Source organism: Chenopodium album, chromosome 24 (assembly GCF_948465745.1).
Source record: "Chenopodium album chromosome 24, dcCheAlbu1.1, whole genome shotgun sequence".
NCBI classification, from domain to species: Eukaryota; Viridiplantae; Streptophyta; class Magnoliopsida; order Caryophyllales; family Amaranthaceae; genus Chenopodium; species Chenopodium album.
Window position 1 is genome coordinate 7,802,298 of NC_137857.1, and position 18,745 is coordinate 7,821,042.

Genomic DNA, 18,745 nt, shown 5'->3' on the forward strand with positions numbered 1-18,745 from the left:
AGACCCACCTAATCTCCGTCTCTCAAATACACAATCCTACATAATTAATATAATTAAAAAAAAAGCATTTTTAATATTACACACATTTTTGTTTATAATATAAGTGTAGTACGCTATAACTAATATTTTATCACGTTATTATTTTATAAAATTGTATAAAGTATATAATTTTGCTTGTTAAGATAAATATACGTGGGTATGAGGTGGGGATGGGGCGGGTACAACTTAAAATCCACCCCCGCCCCATCATCCATGGCGGGTATGGTTTTTATCCCCATCCCCGCCCCACCACCCACCAAACTGAGACCCATCCCCGCCCCACTGGGGTGGGTCTCCTACTTGACCCACCCCACTGACATCCCTAGTTGGGACCGTGGTCACAGCCTCGGGTATGTCGGTGGATAAGATCTCTAAAATTGAGTGGCCAACTAGATTGTTTTGGCATTTTTTTTTATTTGTTAGAAAGGGGTTAGGGCTTGTTCTCATTGACTAAATTGAACTGAACTGAACTGAACTGAACTCAGCTGAACTGAATTGAACTGAACTGAATATTTTATAAGAGAAGGAAATTAGGAGCTGAATTGAACTGAACTGAACTGAAGTGAATTGAGCTGAACTGAACTGAACTCAGCTAAACTGAACTGAACTGAACTGAATTTCAACGTAAGAGAACAGGCCCTTAGTGGTATACTCCACATAGAGTCATCTTATTCTAGGCCCTATTTATAGATAGTAAATTTTCTTTATCTATTTATTTATTATCATAAATTAAAGTATAGTCTTGAGAGAATACTATCTTAATTTCTTGTTTACCTTTTTTTTTGATAAAAAGAAGGAAATTTATAAGTTTCTTACTTCTTCAATTTTAGATTAGTTTATAACTTTCATATTAGTTACTTATGAAGAAAAATTCATTTTATTATTTAACATATTTCACCAACTAATATTCAGTTAATTATTATTTGTGTGCTTTATGAACGCATATTACTACATTAGAAAATCTCATTAACTACAATCTTCGAATATCCATTATATTCTCCATGAATTAAAGATGCTAAAAACATGTGTCAATATTATATTATATATGAAGTACTTCGTATATTACATCGCCTAGACAAAATAAAGTAGGTAATAGATCCGCAAGATATGCGACACATAAGATATTGTATGTTGGCTAGGCCAGCTCAATTGATATTTCATATTTGTATGTGTTTGATAGTTGTACCAATACCAATTGCTTGGCTGTTAAAAGCATGGACGTGCAAACAAACAGCCAATTTATTTAGTGGCGCTACCAAAGTTTGATCAATCGCCGTTGCTCTTTATTTGTCCTTGATTTGCTGCTATTTCTTAGCAATGGACGAAAGAGACAAATTACATTATTATTATTACGACTAATTCGTATTTAGAAGCCTAATTGGTTGATTAACATAGTTATATATTTGCTTGACTTTGATTCTTGTACTTAGTAATCCTATTCTTTTTTCTTTTAATTTTATAATTGACATTCATTAATTTGACATCCATATGATCTTTCACATATGGAATTATTTTGACGAAATCAATAATCAATCAATAATCAATACTAAAAGACACACCAACCATGACACGTGTCATCTCCTAGTGTGTCCATAGTATATTTTTTTTAAAAAAAATAAAAATTTATTTAAAGAAACAAATAATATGACAAAGATACAATAATGACAAAGATATGAATATATATTCCCACCATCAATTATGTCACAGAATTAAGGAAACAATAATAATCACCAAGAAAATATTTACTAAATATACCATGATTATCCTAACATATATACAGTGATATAAAATTATGCAATTTTTCCCTTAAAAAAATCTTTGATTTAACAAAACTAAGGAAAATTTAATTTTAAATTTGCTGACTTAAGAAGGATACCCTTCAATAAAAGACTTAACAAAGATTAAAATAAAAATAATAATAATATATAATAATAATAATATATAATAAAAGGTCAATAGACACACTAGCAATGACACATGTCAATTTCTGGTGTGTCCTTAGTATATTATTTTTTTTAATAATTAATTACTACGAAGTATAGTTTATTTAAGGAAATTATTTTAGAAAAGATGTTTGTTTTTGTCAAATATATAAAATGAGCAATAATATTTACCATTCTTATTCAATTTTGTTCAAGATATTTTAAACAATTTTTACATTTTATGCTATAAATAAATTAATTTGTCAAAAGAAAATATGGGGTAATTAAAATAACCGTGCATGGCACGGGAACTAACCTAGTTTATTATCTATTGTGAAGTTTGAGGAGACTTTTTTGCGTTAAAATGAGGTCAGTTGATTAATGACAATTTAAAGAGTGTTGAGTGTCAAATTTTACATAAACTACTAAAATAACTAAAGTAATGTAGTTGACTTTTAAGTGGAAGAAAATAAAAAACGTAAACATTTGCTTAACTTCAATAGTTCAATTAATACCACTTATGCACGCTAAGTTAGACCGCTACTCCGCTATTCCACTTAATTTTTTTTTTTTTTTTTGACAAGAGCAAATGAACTACAAACTAAGAAAATGAAGACACAGTACGACGACATTTCCTCGCGATGTCGTTAGCCCGTTTTACCTGTTCCCTTGAGACCTTTAGGATTGTGCACCTCAGGAAAGAAGCCCCCACTTCCCTAATTTCCTTAATCAACCAAGTAATCGAGACATCCTTACCATGATTATCTTGCAGGTTATTAAGGAAGGAAATGGAGTCAGAAAGTAGAAGGATACCATGTTTCCCCTGTGTCCTAGCCCATTTCATTGCCTCAAGACATGCCCAAGCTTCACATTGAACCGCTGAAGAGGCCACCCCACATCTTCCCCCTTCCATTGTCCTATCGGTACGGCTAAACTTTACTGCCGCCCAACCAACCCCTGCTCTAGAGGTCTTCTTATTCCATGACCCATCAGCTTCCACAATGAAGTTATAATAACCAGTCATGTTCCTTCCCAAATGCACATGATTAAAGCCAGGGGGAATGATTGGGTCATTACACCTCAACTCCCTTTTGGGTTTTCCTTGATTACACTTATAAATGAAGCTTTCATGGTCTTGCATTGCTTGGTTTATAAATTCCTTCACCAAACTCGCATTCCCATTAGCATTCTTGAAACATCTAGCATTTCTTGACTTCCACAAACCCCATAATATTGCTATGAACAAAGCACTACGAGTACTATACTTACCATCCTCGCTATGAAAGAGCAGGATATAGCTTTGGATCCACTTCCTCAGAGAACTGGAACCAGTAGGATCATGGCTAATAGGAAGGGGGAAATCACCCCAAACTTCCATTGCCAGAGAACAATAACGAAAGAGATGTTGGCTGTCTTCCGGATCCGAGCCACAATAATCACAAATCTCCTCAATTAGTAACCCTCTTCTTGCAAGGTTGACCTTAACAGCGATACTATCATGGCTGAGTCTCCATAGGAAGATTTTCCACTTAGGTTGGATGTCTAACCTCCAGACCAGCTTTACAAACTCTTTGTCACTCATTGAAAAAGAGGTAGGACTCAACCCTGCCTCCTTCATCAGAAAATAGTACCCCGTTTTTACCGTGTACCTCCCAGAAGGGTGAAACTTCCAATAGATAAAATCATCATCCCCTTTATGCGGGAGTTCCATTGCTAAGATAGCCTTTGCACTATCCCAATCAAAACACCTCCTTACCTTTCCCGCATCCCAGGAACCTGTATTTTTGTCAATGAAGTCCTCTACCATCCAACTTAGCGCCGCTCTCAAAGTTTGGTTAGAATTCACCATAGGAATCTCTCCCTCCACCCAAGGCATACTGATGGCCTTTACCTGTTTCCCATTACCAATTTTCCAAGCAAACCCTTCCTTGAACACCCGCGAAACTTTTTGAAGGCTAGACCTTCCCAAGGAAGGAACACCCTTTCTTTCATAAGGCCTAGCCATATTGCACACACTACACGATTGAAACCCTCCATGTACTTTAGAGAGCAAAAGCTGAGGATTTAAGTGCATCCTGGAGGATTGCTTGAACAGGAGAGCATCATTGAGGGCAGATGTACCTCATATTCCCAAACCCCCCATACTCTTCGGGATTTGGATGATGTCCCTACTTACCCAGTGCATCCCCTTGCCACCTTTGTTGGACCACCAAAATCTCGTAATAAGCGAGTCAATCTTGTTAGCAATGCTTTGAGGGAGCTTAAGACATTTCATAACATGTGCTGAAATACTCACGAGAACCGTGTTGATGAGGACTAACTTGGCCGCTTGTGAGAGGTTTAGAGAGGCCCAAGACACAATTTTATCCGAAACTTTATCCACCAAACATTGGAAAGCCAGCTTTTTCTTCCCCTTAATATCAATAGGAGCCCCTAGGTGAATACCCATATTATCCGTTTCTGGCATAGAGAGGATGTTCTTCACCTCTATCCTCTCGTTATTACCCAAACCCGGAGAGAACTTAACAAAAGACTTATGAAGGTTTAACTGCTGCCCTGAAGCTTTACCAAACCTTAGGAGGATATCCTTTATACACAAACAAGCCTCCTCATCAGTCTTGAAGAACAACATGGCATCATCTGCAAAGAACAGATGAGAGATAGAAGGAGACCTCCTTGAAGCTTTCAAACCTTTGAATTGACCAATCTCCTCTGCTAGCGAAAGCATTCTAGAGAGGATATCCATGCAGAAGATAAAGAGATATGGAGAAAGCGGATCCCCTTGCCTCAGCCCACATTTAGGTGCAAAATGCTCTGAGGTTCTCCTGTTAATGACTACTTTAAAACTCACCGTCGAGATGCATTGCGAAACCATCCTTAGCCAATGGCTAGAAAACCCATAAGCCTGTAAGACCTTAAGAAGAAAGAGCCAGTCAACTCTATCATAGGCCTTTGACATATCAATCTTAACCGCAGTGAAGTTCGAACCCTTTCTTGAATTAATCAAATGCATAAGCTCATGACTCAACAGAGTATTATCCTCCATATACCTCCCCGGAATAAAGGCATGTTGGTATTCTGTGATAATTTTGGAAGGATACCCTTTAACTTGTTAACCAGACACTTTGAGATGCATTTGTAGATTGTGTTGCAAAGGCTTATAGGCCTAAAATGATTTGCTAACTCGGGAACCTGAACCTTAGGGATCAAAACCAAAAGAGACTGGTTCCACTCTTTGAGCATATTCCCTGTTCTCAGAAATTTCTGTACACTATCCACCACTAGTCCTCCTACCTCTTCCCAGTAAGCCTGGAAAAAATTCGTAGTAATACCATCTAGTCCCGGAGACTTCGAACTATGTATACCAAACATAGACTTTTTGATTTCAGTCTCAGAAAACGACTTATCTAGCCCCAACCTGTCTTCCCTCGATAATTGAGGTATATCAAGTTGCCTAAGAAGGAGGTCGATGTCCTCCTCGTGACTACCACTAACCTCTGGGTTAAAGACCCCTTTTACCAAGGTTAAAACCACTTCTTCTACCTCCTCTTGACCTTCCACCCAAACCCCATTATCATCTTTCAGAGTTAGAATTTCCTTATGGGCTTGACGTTGCTTGACTTTCTTGTACATTGTGGGGGTTGGGAGGTCCCCCATCCTAACCCAGTTCGCCTTCATTCGTTGTTTCCAAAAGCTGAAGCATAACTGGCTTTCTGGAACAACAAGATTTACCTGCTGAATATAGGTGTCCCCATCCTGAATTGACCTTATATTGGTAGCCGTGCCCTGTAGCTCATTTGTCAATTTCCTCCAATTAATCCCCCAAACCTTTTTATTGTCCAGGCACCAATGTTGAAGCCTGTTTCTCACCCTACTCAGCTTTCTAGACAGTTGAAACATCGCAAAACCTTGAACTTCTTCTTTCCATTCCGTTGCCACAATTTCCTTTACTTCCGGGAAATTAAGGCACCAATTCTCAAGTTGATAAGGCCTATTAGAAGTAGACTCTTTAGCCTGAGAATAATAATTAATAGCAGCATGATCCGAACAAATGATTGGCTCATGACAAATCCTTCCATCCGGTGAGTGGTGGAACCAGTCCTCTGTGATGTAGGCCCTATCAAGCCTTTCCATAATAAGGCTATTGCCCTTCCTTTTGTTGCTCCAAGTAAACCTTGGCCCCGAGAATGGAACCTCCGAAACATTGCTACTAAATCGCCAGTCTAGAAACGCATCAAGACCCTTAATTAGAACTGAGCCCCCTAGCTTATCACGTCACCTCCACTTTCCACCTGATTGAAATCCCCTATTACTAGCACATTTTTGTACTCATTCAAGAACCATTGTAGTTGTTCCCAAACCAACTTCCTATTTTCTACTTGAGGCTCGCCATAAAGAAAAAGGACATACTTAAAACTTCCATTGGATTCAATGATCTTACAAAAGATGAAGTTTTTGGAAGAGTACAAGCAATCTACTACATCATTACACCAGCTTAAAACTAAAAGACCCCCACTACTCCCATCCGAGTCCCAACCAAAAATGGATGAAGGAGCCAAAACACCTAAAACTAAAGCCGCATCAACAAAAGCCATTTTTGTTTCTGAAATGAACATAAAAGAAGGCAACTTTGAACTTTTGAGCCACACTAAGTAGGGAATTGTAAGAGAGTGTGGGTCATTTAAACCCTACAATTCCACGCCACTACCTTCATATCTCCTTCGGGGGCTGATCCGGGGCAGCCGCCTCACCTTTTGATGCAGATTGAACCGATTCAAACAAAGACACTTGCAGATCAATATCCATGTCATCCCTTACCTCCCTAGAAGCTTATGTTACTTCCTCACTCTTTTGCCTTTTGAAAGAACCAGAAGAAGAATTGTCTTGAGGTCGCTTGTTCTTGTCCCTCATCCGAATATCTCCATCGATATACACCCCAAATTCCCTAGCCATATCGGGATCAGAAATAGCCTTGGAGGCAAACTTGTCTTCCCCATTCGCATCCTTGAGCCAAATAGAAAACCCGCCCTTTTCGGACCACCTATGGAGCCTCTTAAGCCTTTTCCTTTCGACCCACTCAAAATCAGATTCACTTTACCTAATCGAGTCACCATCACAAGAGTGTGGGTAGTGCCCAACTGCCTCCCTAATTCGCTTCTTATCATTCGCACTGTCATCATAGTTAAAAAGATCAGTGAAATTGAAAGAACTAAAAGGTGATACCGAAGTATTAGGCGGGTCAAACTCCGTGAGAGGAAGATTCGGAAGCCCTCCCAAATCCGAAGGAGAAAGCCTAAGAAATGGAGATGTAGTGCCTCTAATAGTACGGTGGATAGCTTGAATTTCCTCCCTTCTTGCACTCCGAATACCCAAAGACAAAATAGTACTCGCCTCCATAATAGTAGCAAAATCATCATCAACAAACTGCTCATCTTCCCCACCTCGCCTTGTCGCCATGATTGAAGGCCCTTCCACCCATTGTTGTGTAGAACCCTCAATAGGAAGCTCGATCCCCGGAGTATGCCCTCCCAAAATTCCTAAAAACCCATTCCTGCTCCTTTCGAACTCCACCGGCGACGCGGCCCATTCCGATATACCCAAAGAGTGAAAGAGTGTGTCGGGCCCTCCACCTTGCCTATTTCTTTGTTGGGCCGAAGAACCTTCATCAACTTCATAAGTCAAGCCCACAACACAATCGCCTAGAGAGAGGTGGCCTACTGCTATTTTGTGGTGCACAGATCGCCCTAGTGGCCGTGGGCCTGATCAGGCTAAACCACCCCCCTCTAAATTCACCCTCATTATTTTCCACATGAACCTGTTCATCAGCAAAGCATCGAATAACACCCATATTAGGGTTACTCGAAATAGGGTTTGGTGTTCGATCACGCACAAATTCAGCGTAAGGGTCTCCATTTAACCCTAAACGCCTCCCTGGTGAGAGTTCGAGATCCGGCTTCACCGGTTCGATCTCCATTTCCACAACTTCCAAGTCATCACTCGACAAATCTTCCTCACCCGTATGAAACTGCTCGCTGCTATCACTCTCTTGCGATGATAAGGGGTCCTCATATGGATGCCCCTCATCAAAACCCACGTCCTCCCTTGGTACTCTCCTGTACAAGGGAGAATCATCTTGGTTCTAATACCGGCGCAGGTCTAACCCGGTGTTCCGAAACCTGTACCAGTCCGGCAGCCCACGGATAAAGTTTGAGTAAAACGGGTACTTGGCAGGACCATAAAGCACGCGAATACCATCCGCTTCCACCTCATTTAGCCTCCGTCTTACCCTACGCCGTGCAACCACCGCGTGCAGCCTGCAGCGAGAAGTGGAGTGGCCGGCCTTACCACATGATTTGCAAAACTTATAGATTCCTTCGTACCTCAAGTACACCCAAATTACCCTATCCCCTTCCAAAGGGATAAAACATCCCGGTATGAGCGGAATGGACAGATCAATTAGCATACACGCACGCAACTCGGCATGAACGGGAAGTTCCTCACCATCATGATCTATTTTCAATATATCCCACATGCCGAAAAATTTGTCTTGCCCAACTGACAGTAAGATAGGCTAAAGGTAGCCCATGAACTCTCACCCATACTATCGTGAGAGTAAAATTCATATTATGTGGAACATAATCCACTTGATACCTCCTAAGATTGATGATTCTTCCATCAAATACTGTTGTACTAGCCCTCACTAGGCTATCTTGATCTTGGTTGTTCCTACATTCAAACAAAAAATAAGGACCCGATCTATGAACCCTTATCTCCCCCCTCATTATCCACCTAGAGTTTACAATGTGCTACACATAATGTTCAGAGGGAGGATGAGGACCGACAAAGAGTCCTATAACACTTGAGTTGAAATTTATAACCCCATTATTGAGGCTAAAATCTGCAGGGGTGGGAATCAGGGGTCCCCCCCTCAGATCACGAATATTACGACCCTCCTGATTGTTATGAGGGTTGTCGTTTGGATTATCTTCATTACTCATAATGAAGACAAGAAGAATGTTAATGAAGAGACAAGAAGAAGAAAGTAAGAATGGAGTGAATTAATGTTTGAACTGAAGAACAGAAGAAGAAGAGACGAGAAAGGAGAATAATAGAATGAGAAAAAAGAGAACTTGAGTTATAGATCTGAAGTTCTTTGCATTTATAGAGTAAGTTTTGTTCTTGGAAAAATAATCAGAGCACGCATGGGAAGCAAACACTGGAGAAATTAAACTCTAATAATGTAGCCGCCTCTATCTATTGAAGCCTGCGCCAATTGGGAGAAGAGAGCAATTACTGCTCGAATTAGATTGGTTGTAGAAACCGAAGGGGCTCTCAGCAGAATTGGGAAGCTAAAATTGCTGATAAAAGGTTGTTTCCTTTTAAGAAAAACGAGGTTAGATTTAATTTCTGAAAATTATATCTTCTTGAGAAAAGAAAAAGAGAGTGAGATTAACCACAGACACAAGAAAACTATTGAGATCCCTTTGTGAATAAGGATTTCTGTAAGAAAGATTTCTGAAGGATAGTGCAGTAGTAAAATCAAGCATGCAAGCACGCAGCTCCTTGGAGGAGAAGGATGAACCCTAGCTATGCTAGGAAAACTCACTTTCTAGTGAGAGATGCTCCCAATTTTAGAGAGAGAAATGTAATTGTTCATTTCTTTGTTATTATTCCACTTAAATTGGTGTTGGGAAAAATACGATACAAAAGTGGTGATATTTTACGCTCCAAACATGTAATTAATGGTATTGTAGATTTATTGTCAATTTTAGAGTAACCTAAATCCTAAGATGTTTATTACTCTTATTAGATGATGTATTTTAGTGCACCTTTAATTTAAAAACTAATGCTACACACTTTTTGAGGTTATAATTTTTTTTTTTGACACAGAGGTTATAATTAATTTGGTTGACATATACACATATTATATCAAAGCTACTTGTAGCTATTGAAAAATTATATATATATATATATATATATATATATATATATATATATATATATATATATATATATATATATATATATATATATAAAAGAAAAAAAAAGAAAGAAAAAGAAATAAAAGCTACTTGTAGCTAAATAGATGTATTAGTTATTGGATTGATCACACAAACTACTAGTTAGTTTCATCTCAAATTTTTGATATGTAAACCTAAGAGGTAAGACCGTAATAGTGTATATAGTATTAGGACATTCTCTGTTTCTCATCATTACAGGTAACGACACACATACATATTCATACATGCATGGTTGGGATTATTATAAAATTACATTTTGCTACTTCTTCTTTCTTTCAAATTTTGCTCATTTTCATTCAAGGGGGTTTTTTTTTTCATACACCTTTTCTTTTATCTCACCCGAATGAAATACACTTTACTGAGTGCAAAGGCTCATCGGTTGATCGAATGATAGGGAATGGTATGTGATGCATGAAAAATTAATGAAAGTAAAACAAATTAGTGTATAGTATATAAATTGACACGCCGACAAAAACTTATTATTCAGTGTGTCAATAAGAGCTTAAAAATGAGTTTAATACACCGACACTTACATGTGCAATTGTGCAACGTTATGATAAAAGACAAAAATAATTAATATGCTCAATTCAAAAACAAGGAGGGAAACATGTTGTTTAACTCCCCTATCCAAAAGTCGAAAGTAGGTAAAATTAATTGTGAAAAGATTTACATAGCTTTTTTTGGTCAAGTAAATAGTCTTAGACACGTTCAAAAATGCCATCTTTTTATTAAAAAAATGTATTCTTTTTAAATTTTTTTAAAAATAAAATTTACTTTTTTTTAATCCAAGTAATGAATATGCCAATTGACATGCAAGAATTTGATTTGTTAGAAGTCACTAGGAGACACAAATAACTTTGTACGGAGTAGTACTTAAAAAAAGACATGATACACATAATGATAATGAACACCACTAACATTACAAATTAATCTCATCTTAAAATAATAATTTAGGAGTAAATCAATCAATTAAAACATGTAACCATTCGGCTTTAATTTTCATGTCAGCATATGGAACATATATAAAGGGCACCTCATCTCTTAAATTAGCTCGTCAATCATGTCAATATATAAAATGAAAAGGACATCAAATTAAACATAAGTTTATAAGAAGGCAACTTGAAGTATCATTAACATATTCTTCTAATCTTCATTATAATAATAATAATAATTTGATACAACTTTGTAACAATTCCAAAAAATATGTATATATAATTTTGACAATATGAACTAATCAATAAAAAAACCCTCATAATTCAAAGAATGTAGAAAAAAAAGACAAACGTATGTATATTGTATCCCTATTCTATTTATCTAGACACTTGATATTTTTGCAAACTTTGTATTTACAAATGTGAAGTTTACTTTTTTTTTTTTTTGTCCCCACTTTTGGGTGTTTTTTCTATCACATGCAAATAATGTTACTAGCAACATATTTTTTTTGTTTTGTTTTTGCATGGACTATGCTCCTCTTCCCATGTGATGGTGGCCCGGAGAGTTAAACCCATTTCTAAGGTTTCTTTGTACATTAGGGTCCGAGTTCACTATACTTGAAGGTTTTGGTGCTCTTATACGGTTTATGTCATGGCGACGTCGGGGACGTTCTTGAAGGTTGTTGTGGTGGTGGCCATTTTCTTTCTTTGTTTCACCTCCCAATTTATCATGGGCGGGACTTTGGTCACTTGGGGCAGTGTAAACGAAGGGTCCGGATGGGATATCATGGACTAGGTTTAACAAGGGTTCCAAGGTTTTTACAACGACGCTCATTGTGGGCCTACTCTTGGGGCGATGGCTTAGGCATTGGTAGGCTAGTAGTGCAGCCTTTTGGGCCCCATCTTCAGAATATTGATCCTCTAATCTTGGGTCCATTAAGCGTGGAAGTCGTCGTTGGCTCTGTAATTGTGGTCTAGCCCACTCGGCTAGGTTTTGTTCTCTTGGAGGACGATTCTTGTCCATTGATCGTCTACCTGTTAGGAGTTCCAAGAGTACGACTCCAAAACTGTATACATCACTCGCGGCTGTCAAATGACCTGAAAAATGAAGCACATGTAACTTTAGTACGTTTACACCAATATACCTTTGAAAGTTAATTAGAAAAGGCATTATTTCAACTAATGTTTAGAAGCCTTAATTTGTAAACAGTCAATTTCGACTCTTCTTACAATTTAATATGCCTGTCAATATTCTACGTCTATGTCATAGAGATATCTATATATATTATCAAATTAAAAGGTCACTTGACTACCTATTAATATATACGTAGTATTATTTTTTAATTCTTCCTTAACAATTATTTTGAAGTGAAGGGATTGTAAATTTGTTATCATATTGAACAAGTTACACTTAATTAAAAGAAAAGAGTTTAATTTGAGTTATTTAATTTTTCTAATATCTTGCTTAATTGGATAATCCATCTATACCCGTCAAGTTAGACGAATATTCTTTGTATAAGTTACTTGAAATAGTCAAATAACTTTCTGAAATGCATATACTCTCAAGAAAAGTTTGGAATATAATTATAAAAATTATGATAATGAATTATTATGTTGTCCTAAATAAATTAAATAAACATGCTTGAAGTATTCTATTATGAAGTGAAAAATATTACCTGTCATGATGTATTCAGGAGCAGCATAACCTTGTGTACCCATAACTCTAGTAGAAACATGGGTGTCATCTCCCTCAGGACCTTCTTTCGCCAGGCCGAAATCAGATAACTTAGGGGTAAAATCCTGTAAAATCACATAATAATTTTGATATATTAGTAACATGTTAATGAAATATGTGTATGTTTTGCTACTTTGTTGTTGAAGATGGGAGATTGTTAACAAGAACATAGTGTACTTACAGAATCCAATAATATGTTTGAGGCTTTGAAATCGCGGTAAATAACTGGGTTCTCTGCTTCATGGAGAAATGCGAGCCCTTTAGCTGCCCCTAGCGCGATCTTAAGTCTTGTTAACCATGGAAGTGAAGCAGAAAATCCTGTAAATAAGATGAATTTGGATATTAGTTTGATAAATTCTGGTTGTTTTCTTTGAACACATTCTTACAATAAATTGTTTGTACAGTGGAAGTCAATACAATATAATGGCATACTTAAGTGTTTCAAGAAAAAAGAAAAAAAAAAGTACTTAACAAACTAGGACATTTCAATTACAATGGTAGGTGATTTGAGAGCTCAACATATTAATGTGATTTGTACAACTATCTTAAGCAGTTAAAAGACGCGGAAACTAATTAATTAAGACAATGCTTCTCATACATTAATGCTAAAGGAAATTAAGGTTTAGTCGATAATTGTTTCTAAACTTTTCCTCAACAGATGCTCTTATTTACATTGTTACTTAACAGATTTTGTTTCAATCATGGTTGCAAAGCCATATATATAGCAAACCCATTACATTACCCTCATACCCATAAATTATTCATAGTTAATTCAACGTAAAAAGTCAAATATAATGAATAATACTGATATGATACGTGCGAATATTAAGGACTACCACAAGAAGACATCAAAAGATTATGTACATGAAAACAACCATCAAATTTGCTTCCTTTTGCTTTCCACCCTTTCCAAATAAGGTATAAACAAAAATCAAGAAATCATGTAAATAAGGCGTCAATATCATTCACCTAATGCACACCTAATCATCTAGACTCAATATGTGTCAAAAAGATAAAAATGTTATGATCATGATCATGGTAGAAAATTAATGAAAGTTAGCCAACCAAAAAATAGAAAAAATTTAAAGATATATAATTAATTAAGTAATTAATTAAATTAATTAAGTTGTTGGTGAACTTACTTCTAAAGAGTTGATTTTCAAGACTACCACGAGGCATATACTCGTAAACTAAAACTCTGTGTTCATCTTCACAGCAATATCCTATCAACTTTACCAAGTGGGGATGTCTTAGTTGTCCAAGCACCTTCACTTCTGCCTGTAATCAATCATTTTTAATAGGACAATTTTAATTATTATTTTGTCTCATAATAATGCAAAAAAAATACAATAATTTTATATAAAAATTAAAAAAATTATTAAAAAAATAAAAATAAAATTTCCCCCCTTCCCACCAACATTAATTGACCATTTCAAAAATCCAAAAATTATAAAAACATTTGTACATGCAAGTTTTAAAAAAAAAATAAAATTAACCGTGGTAATTCTGAACCACCCAATGATTAAAATTCGACGAAAAGATAGAATAAAAAGGTAAAAAGTTCGTACCAGCCATTCGCGATGACCTTGTGGACCATCGAGGTCAAGAATTTTAACTGCGACGGGTTGAGCCTTTAACCCGGGTCTAATTTTATCATCAATGAACCCTTTATGGACCGGCCCAAACCCGCCTTCTCCTAGAAAGTTAGTAGAGGAGAAATTTTGAGTAATCAATCTTAGCTCATTGAGATTAAACTCATGAATGTTAGACCCGGCTAAAGAGATGGATAGATCCTCTGATAAGGTAAGCGAATTCGGGTCACTTAGATTATTTCCGAAACCATTATTCCTTTGAAAGTATTGATGATGTTGATCTGAAGCTGCTATTTTCTTCTTAGGTTTTGGAGCATCAACGGAATTTTCATCAAATATACCACAACATGGCATAAATGTTCGCCACGAGATCTTGTTATCGACTGTCATTATGTTACGTGTATTGTATAAAAATGGCGAATATGGAGTGATGATCTTGAATGAATATGTTATGATGAATGATGAGGTATGTAGCTAGTTGAGCATTGAAATTGTCATGAAAGAATATGAAGAGATAGAGAGAGAAAGAAAGAGAGGAGAGAGAAAGTTAAGAAGGGTGTGTTTTAGAAATGGTGAAAAATGAGAAATGGAAGGCAAGACTTTTAAAGGGAAGAGGAAAAGTTAAGAGAAGTGAGGAAACATCCTATTTCTTGCCCTCTAATATTCAAATCAACAACTACCCTCCACAATACAAACAATTAGATAGAGGTTCACAACTCCTTTTGAATATTTCTTTTTTCTATTGATTAAATTATTTTCGTCGAAATATTTAAAACAAAACTAATTATATTATATTATATTATATTGTATTACAGCGGGGGTTGATTTTTGAAAAGGGTATAACAAATATTGTGGAAAATTTCTTTATTATTGGATCTTGGGAAATATGTGGAAGTATCTATTATGATGTACTACGTATAAAATAATGAGATAAGGAAAGTCTTAAGTCTAATGTATTGGTTGTAAAGGGACAATGACAAAGATACCCTTTCCTTGACTTTGGCTCTCATTTTGCTATTTGACGTTCATTAGTGTCAAGCATTGCTTGCCCACAAAGTTTTAACTTATTTGGTAGGGCTGATGTAGGGATCAATGATGTCAAATTATTACAATTCTACATAATTAGATGTCAATTTATCACATAGCTTGTTTTAGGCATGGTAGATTGACACTGAATCAATTACCGGATTTGAATTTGAAATGTATTGCTAAATCAGAAAACTTTGACTTGATTTTTATGATAACTAAAAGTTTTATGAGATGCTTATAGATCAAGATTTAAGAAATGCTTGGTGTAGCTTCAAGTTTTAAAAATTTTGGTTTTTAATTTACCCTTTAGAGTATCTAGCTTTATACTCCTTACTAACTTCTAAGTCGTTATAATGTATATTAGAATTGTGTCAAAAAATATAATGTATATAAGAAGATGAACATTATTGACATAGATTTAATATTGGATAAGACATACATTGTTCTACACCATAAGTTTGGTAAATAACCTTTGCTTGCTTGTCATTACATATTGCTCCGTATTAACTTAAATTGTATACATATGCAAATTGACTTTAGAAGACAAGTAGAATTTTGTACTTACATGAAGTATAAACTATATATATAGATATAAACAAGTCATTTAATCTTCAATCGAATTTGTATTTTTATATTTTAATTCTAACCAATCTCATCAATTTTATATTCATAGATTATCGTGTTTAAGATTTTCAATTAAAATAAATCGAAGAAAAGAGCTTAATTAAGCTAATTACTACAAGTGTACACTATAGTGAGTACAACATGCATGTCATACTTATTCACATGACAGCTTGTTCTTGGTTGTTACACTAGAAGCAAAAATGTACCATTGGATGGTTGGGCGCCGCAGTAGCTAGAGTGGAGTGTTGTGATGATTAAAATTTTATAATCATCAATTTTTTTTATCATTATTTATTATTGATAATTTCAAATAACAAGCTGGCACTTAAATGCCTAATGATATGTTTAAGTTTAACAATGTAATATATTACTAAATAATCAGCTACTTGTAAAGATTAACTTAAGACAATTTTTGGCTTACAACTTAATTAATACTAGTACGGAGTAATAGATTACAACACTCAATAATTCCAAAGTTATCTCACAAAAGCCAAATTTTGAATCATCTATTATTTCTTATCCAACAAACTTTACTGTTATTATTACGTAAAATATTGTTTAATTATTTTCAGTATATAATTTCAAAAAACACAAATTTCGTAATTTTAACTAAGAGATCAATACGCCTATACGGTCTGAAGCATGGGATGGCAACAAGTTAAGATGTGGCAATTGAATAGCTAGATCATATCAATTTTTTGATGCAAAAGACTAGATAAAAATAAGCATATATATTAACATCCTACCAAAATTTTTATCTCATTATTGTAACAATAAAAATGTGATGAATAGCTAGTGACATTTCTATGAAGTGTGAATTGTGAAACGTATTTCAAGCTAAGGACGGCAACAATTGACAACTTATCTATTTTGGTATAGAGTCAAGTTAAGGTATCAATTGGCTTATATAGATAATAGTGTCCCTTAAAATTCTAATTCTAGAACCAATTTTATTAGTATCCATCACATAAACTATTGGTACTTAATTTGTCTTACTTGCATGAATAAGACCCTCATATACCCTTTTTAGATGTGAACCATGCCATAATTTTAGATAAATAATAAAGGACTTTTCATATTGAAATGTGATTATTTCTTTTATGGAAAAGGTGGAGGCTACCAATAATTATTGCCAAAACATATACTACTCATTTATTAGATATATACCTCATAAATCAAGTTATCAACTACGTCATTCAACCTATTTAATTTAAGAACTGATAAGAGCGTGAATGGATAACCCAAACATGTATGAGGAGAGTTTGCTCGATCCAATCTTATAAGTTGATAATTACTTTTCTATTTCTCTAATGTGAAACAACTTGCATGTGAGTACATGACAAATATATGTTCAACACAAATCCCTTACCATCCAATATCTACATATATAACAACTAGGACATATATGAACTGGTTTTTTTTTTTTTTTTTTTTTTGAAAAATACAAGGACATGAACTATAAATTAAGAATTTATAAAATTGAGAGTCTATTCATTCACCGATTAGGCCAATGTAATATATTTACTTGAAAAACATTAAAAATAAATAAATTGTAATAATAAACTTCATGAAATTTCTGTAAATGAGAACATAAATTAAGATAACTAACGCAGTCCTATACCATACTAATTGTCGTGTAACACAATAAATTATGTTTCTTTTAAACCAACTAATGATATTATGGCTCTTTTTAATGGTGTAGTAGGTAACATTATCCATAATTTGGATAACAAGCTCATTAAAGTGCAAATTATAAATATATATACTAGTATATAATTCGTTCAACGGGTAACTTTACATAACTACGCATTAGCCCAAGGTTTGTATACAATTATGCATTTAGACTAGTATAGTCAACTAATTAAGGCAATTTATATGAACAAAACACTATTATAAAACATTAACAGTATAAAATTTTATAATAATTACGCGGTTAATTTAATATACGGAGTACCATAAATTTGAGTTGAAATGTCATAGAGTTGAAAGACACGGTCACTCTCTCTTTTTTTTATCTTAATTTTTTTTTTTAATTTTAATTTTTAAATTCAATTTTAATAAAAAAAAATAATAATTAAAGATGACTAGGGTCTTACCGTCTTAAAAAGAATAAAGTACACGGTTTCGCTGGCGAAGAGGGCCTGAGAATTAAGGCCAGGTCAGAGGGGTAAAATTGGAAACAGAAAAGAAAAGTGGTAAGACTGAGCAACGGATATAAAAATAACAAGTTGGTAGGTTGAAATAGCACTGTTGTTGACTTCTAGAAGCTTTTTAAGTGTTCTCATTCTTCCAATTATTTTTTTGATTTTACTAGTTGTTGGTGCGCGCGCGATGCGCGCGCCCCCCCAACGCTATGCTATGACTATTATTCGGGATGTCGGGATGCTGTTAATTATATGGTTATTGCTTTGAGTATGCTTAGAAAATGTGGATTAGTGACATAAGTGAAGTTTTAAAGTGACCCAAGGCAGTGATCAATTTGGACATACTAATGTGGTACATTGTTACGGGAAATTGCTATGACATTGATTACATGTGAAGTGTGGTTGGCGTTTAATTTTTGTCCATGTATATGCAGTGTAGATGTATTATACTTTAATATCGTACAGGGGCATGATATATATTAAAATAAAGACCATCTGTATTATGGAAAATTTTTAAAAACAGATGAATTAATTGTTTTATATAAACAAATATATTAATTCATGCCTATTTAAAGGGTACAATAATAATGACATAGGTTGAACTTTGGAAACAAAAGAATCTTGTGGAATATAAAGAGGCATAGCTATTGAGACATGTGTGTTTAATTAGGCTGGACAGTTACTTACTTAATGCCAATTTATTCTGA

The 18,745-nt window shown here is 35.0% G+C and overlaps 2 protein-coding genes across 2 annotated transcripts; both read right to left on the reverse strand.

Moving 5' to 3' along the window:
• Window positions 1–2,562: 2,562 nt before the first annotated feature.
• On the reverse strand, window positions 2,563–5,861 carry LOC145610490 (uncharacterized). Its single transcript, XM_081665818.1, has 3 exons — window positions 5,071–5,861; window positions 4,138–4,954; window positions 2,563–4,047 (listed from the first exon to the last, which is right to left on the reverse strand). Exons 1-3 carry the CDS (start codon window positions 5,859–5,861, stop codon window positions 2,563–2,565), a joined length of 3,093 nt encoding a protein of 1,030 aa, XP_081521944.1.
• A 5,350-nt stretch (window positions 5,862–11,211) lies between these two features.
• Window positions 11,212–14,952, reverse strand: LOC145610240 (serine/threonine-protein kinase RIPK-like). The gene is made up of 5 exons (XM_081665538.1): window positions 14,218–14,952; window positions 13,792–13,927; window positions 12,831–12,967; window positions 12,591–12,714; window positions 11,212–12,012 (listed from the first exon to the last, which is right to left on the reverse strand). The coding sequence occupies exons 1-5, from the start codon at window positions 14,629–14,631 to the stop codon at window positions 11,444–11,446; spliced, it is 1,380 nt and encodes a 459-aa protein (XP_081521664.1). The 5' UTR covers window positions 14,632–14,952; the 3' UTR covers window positions 11,212–11,443.
• Between the last annotated feature and the right edge of the window lie 3,793 nt (window positions 14,953–18,745).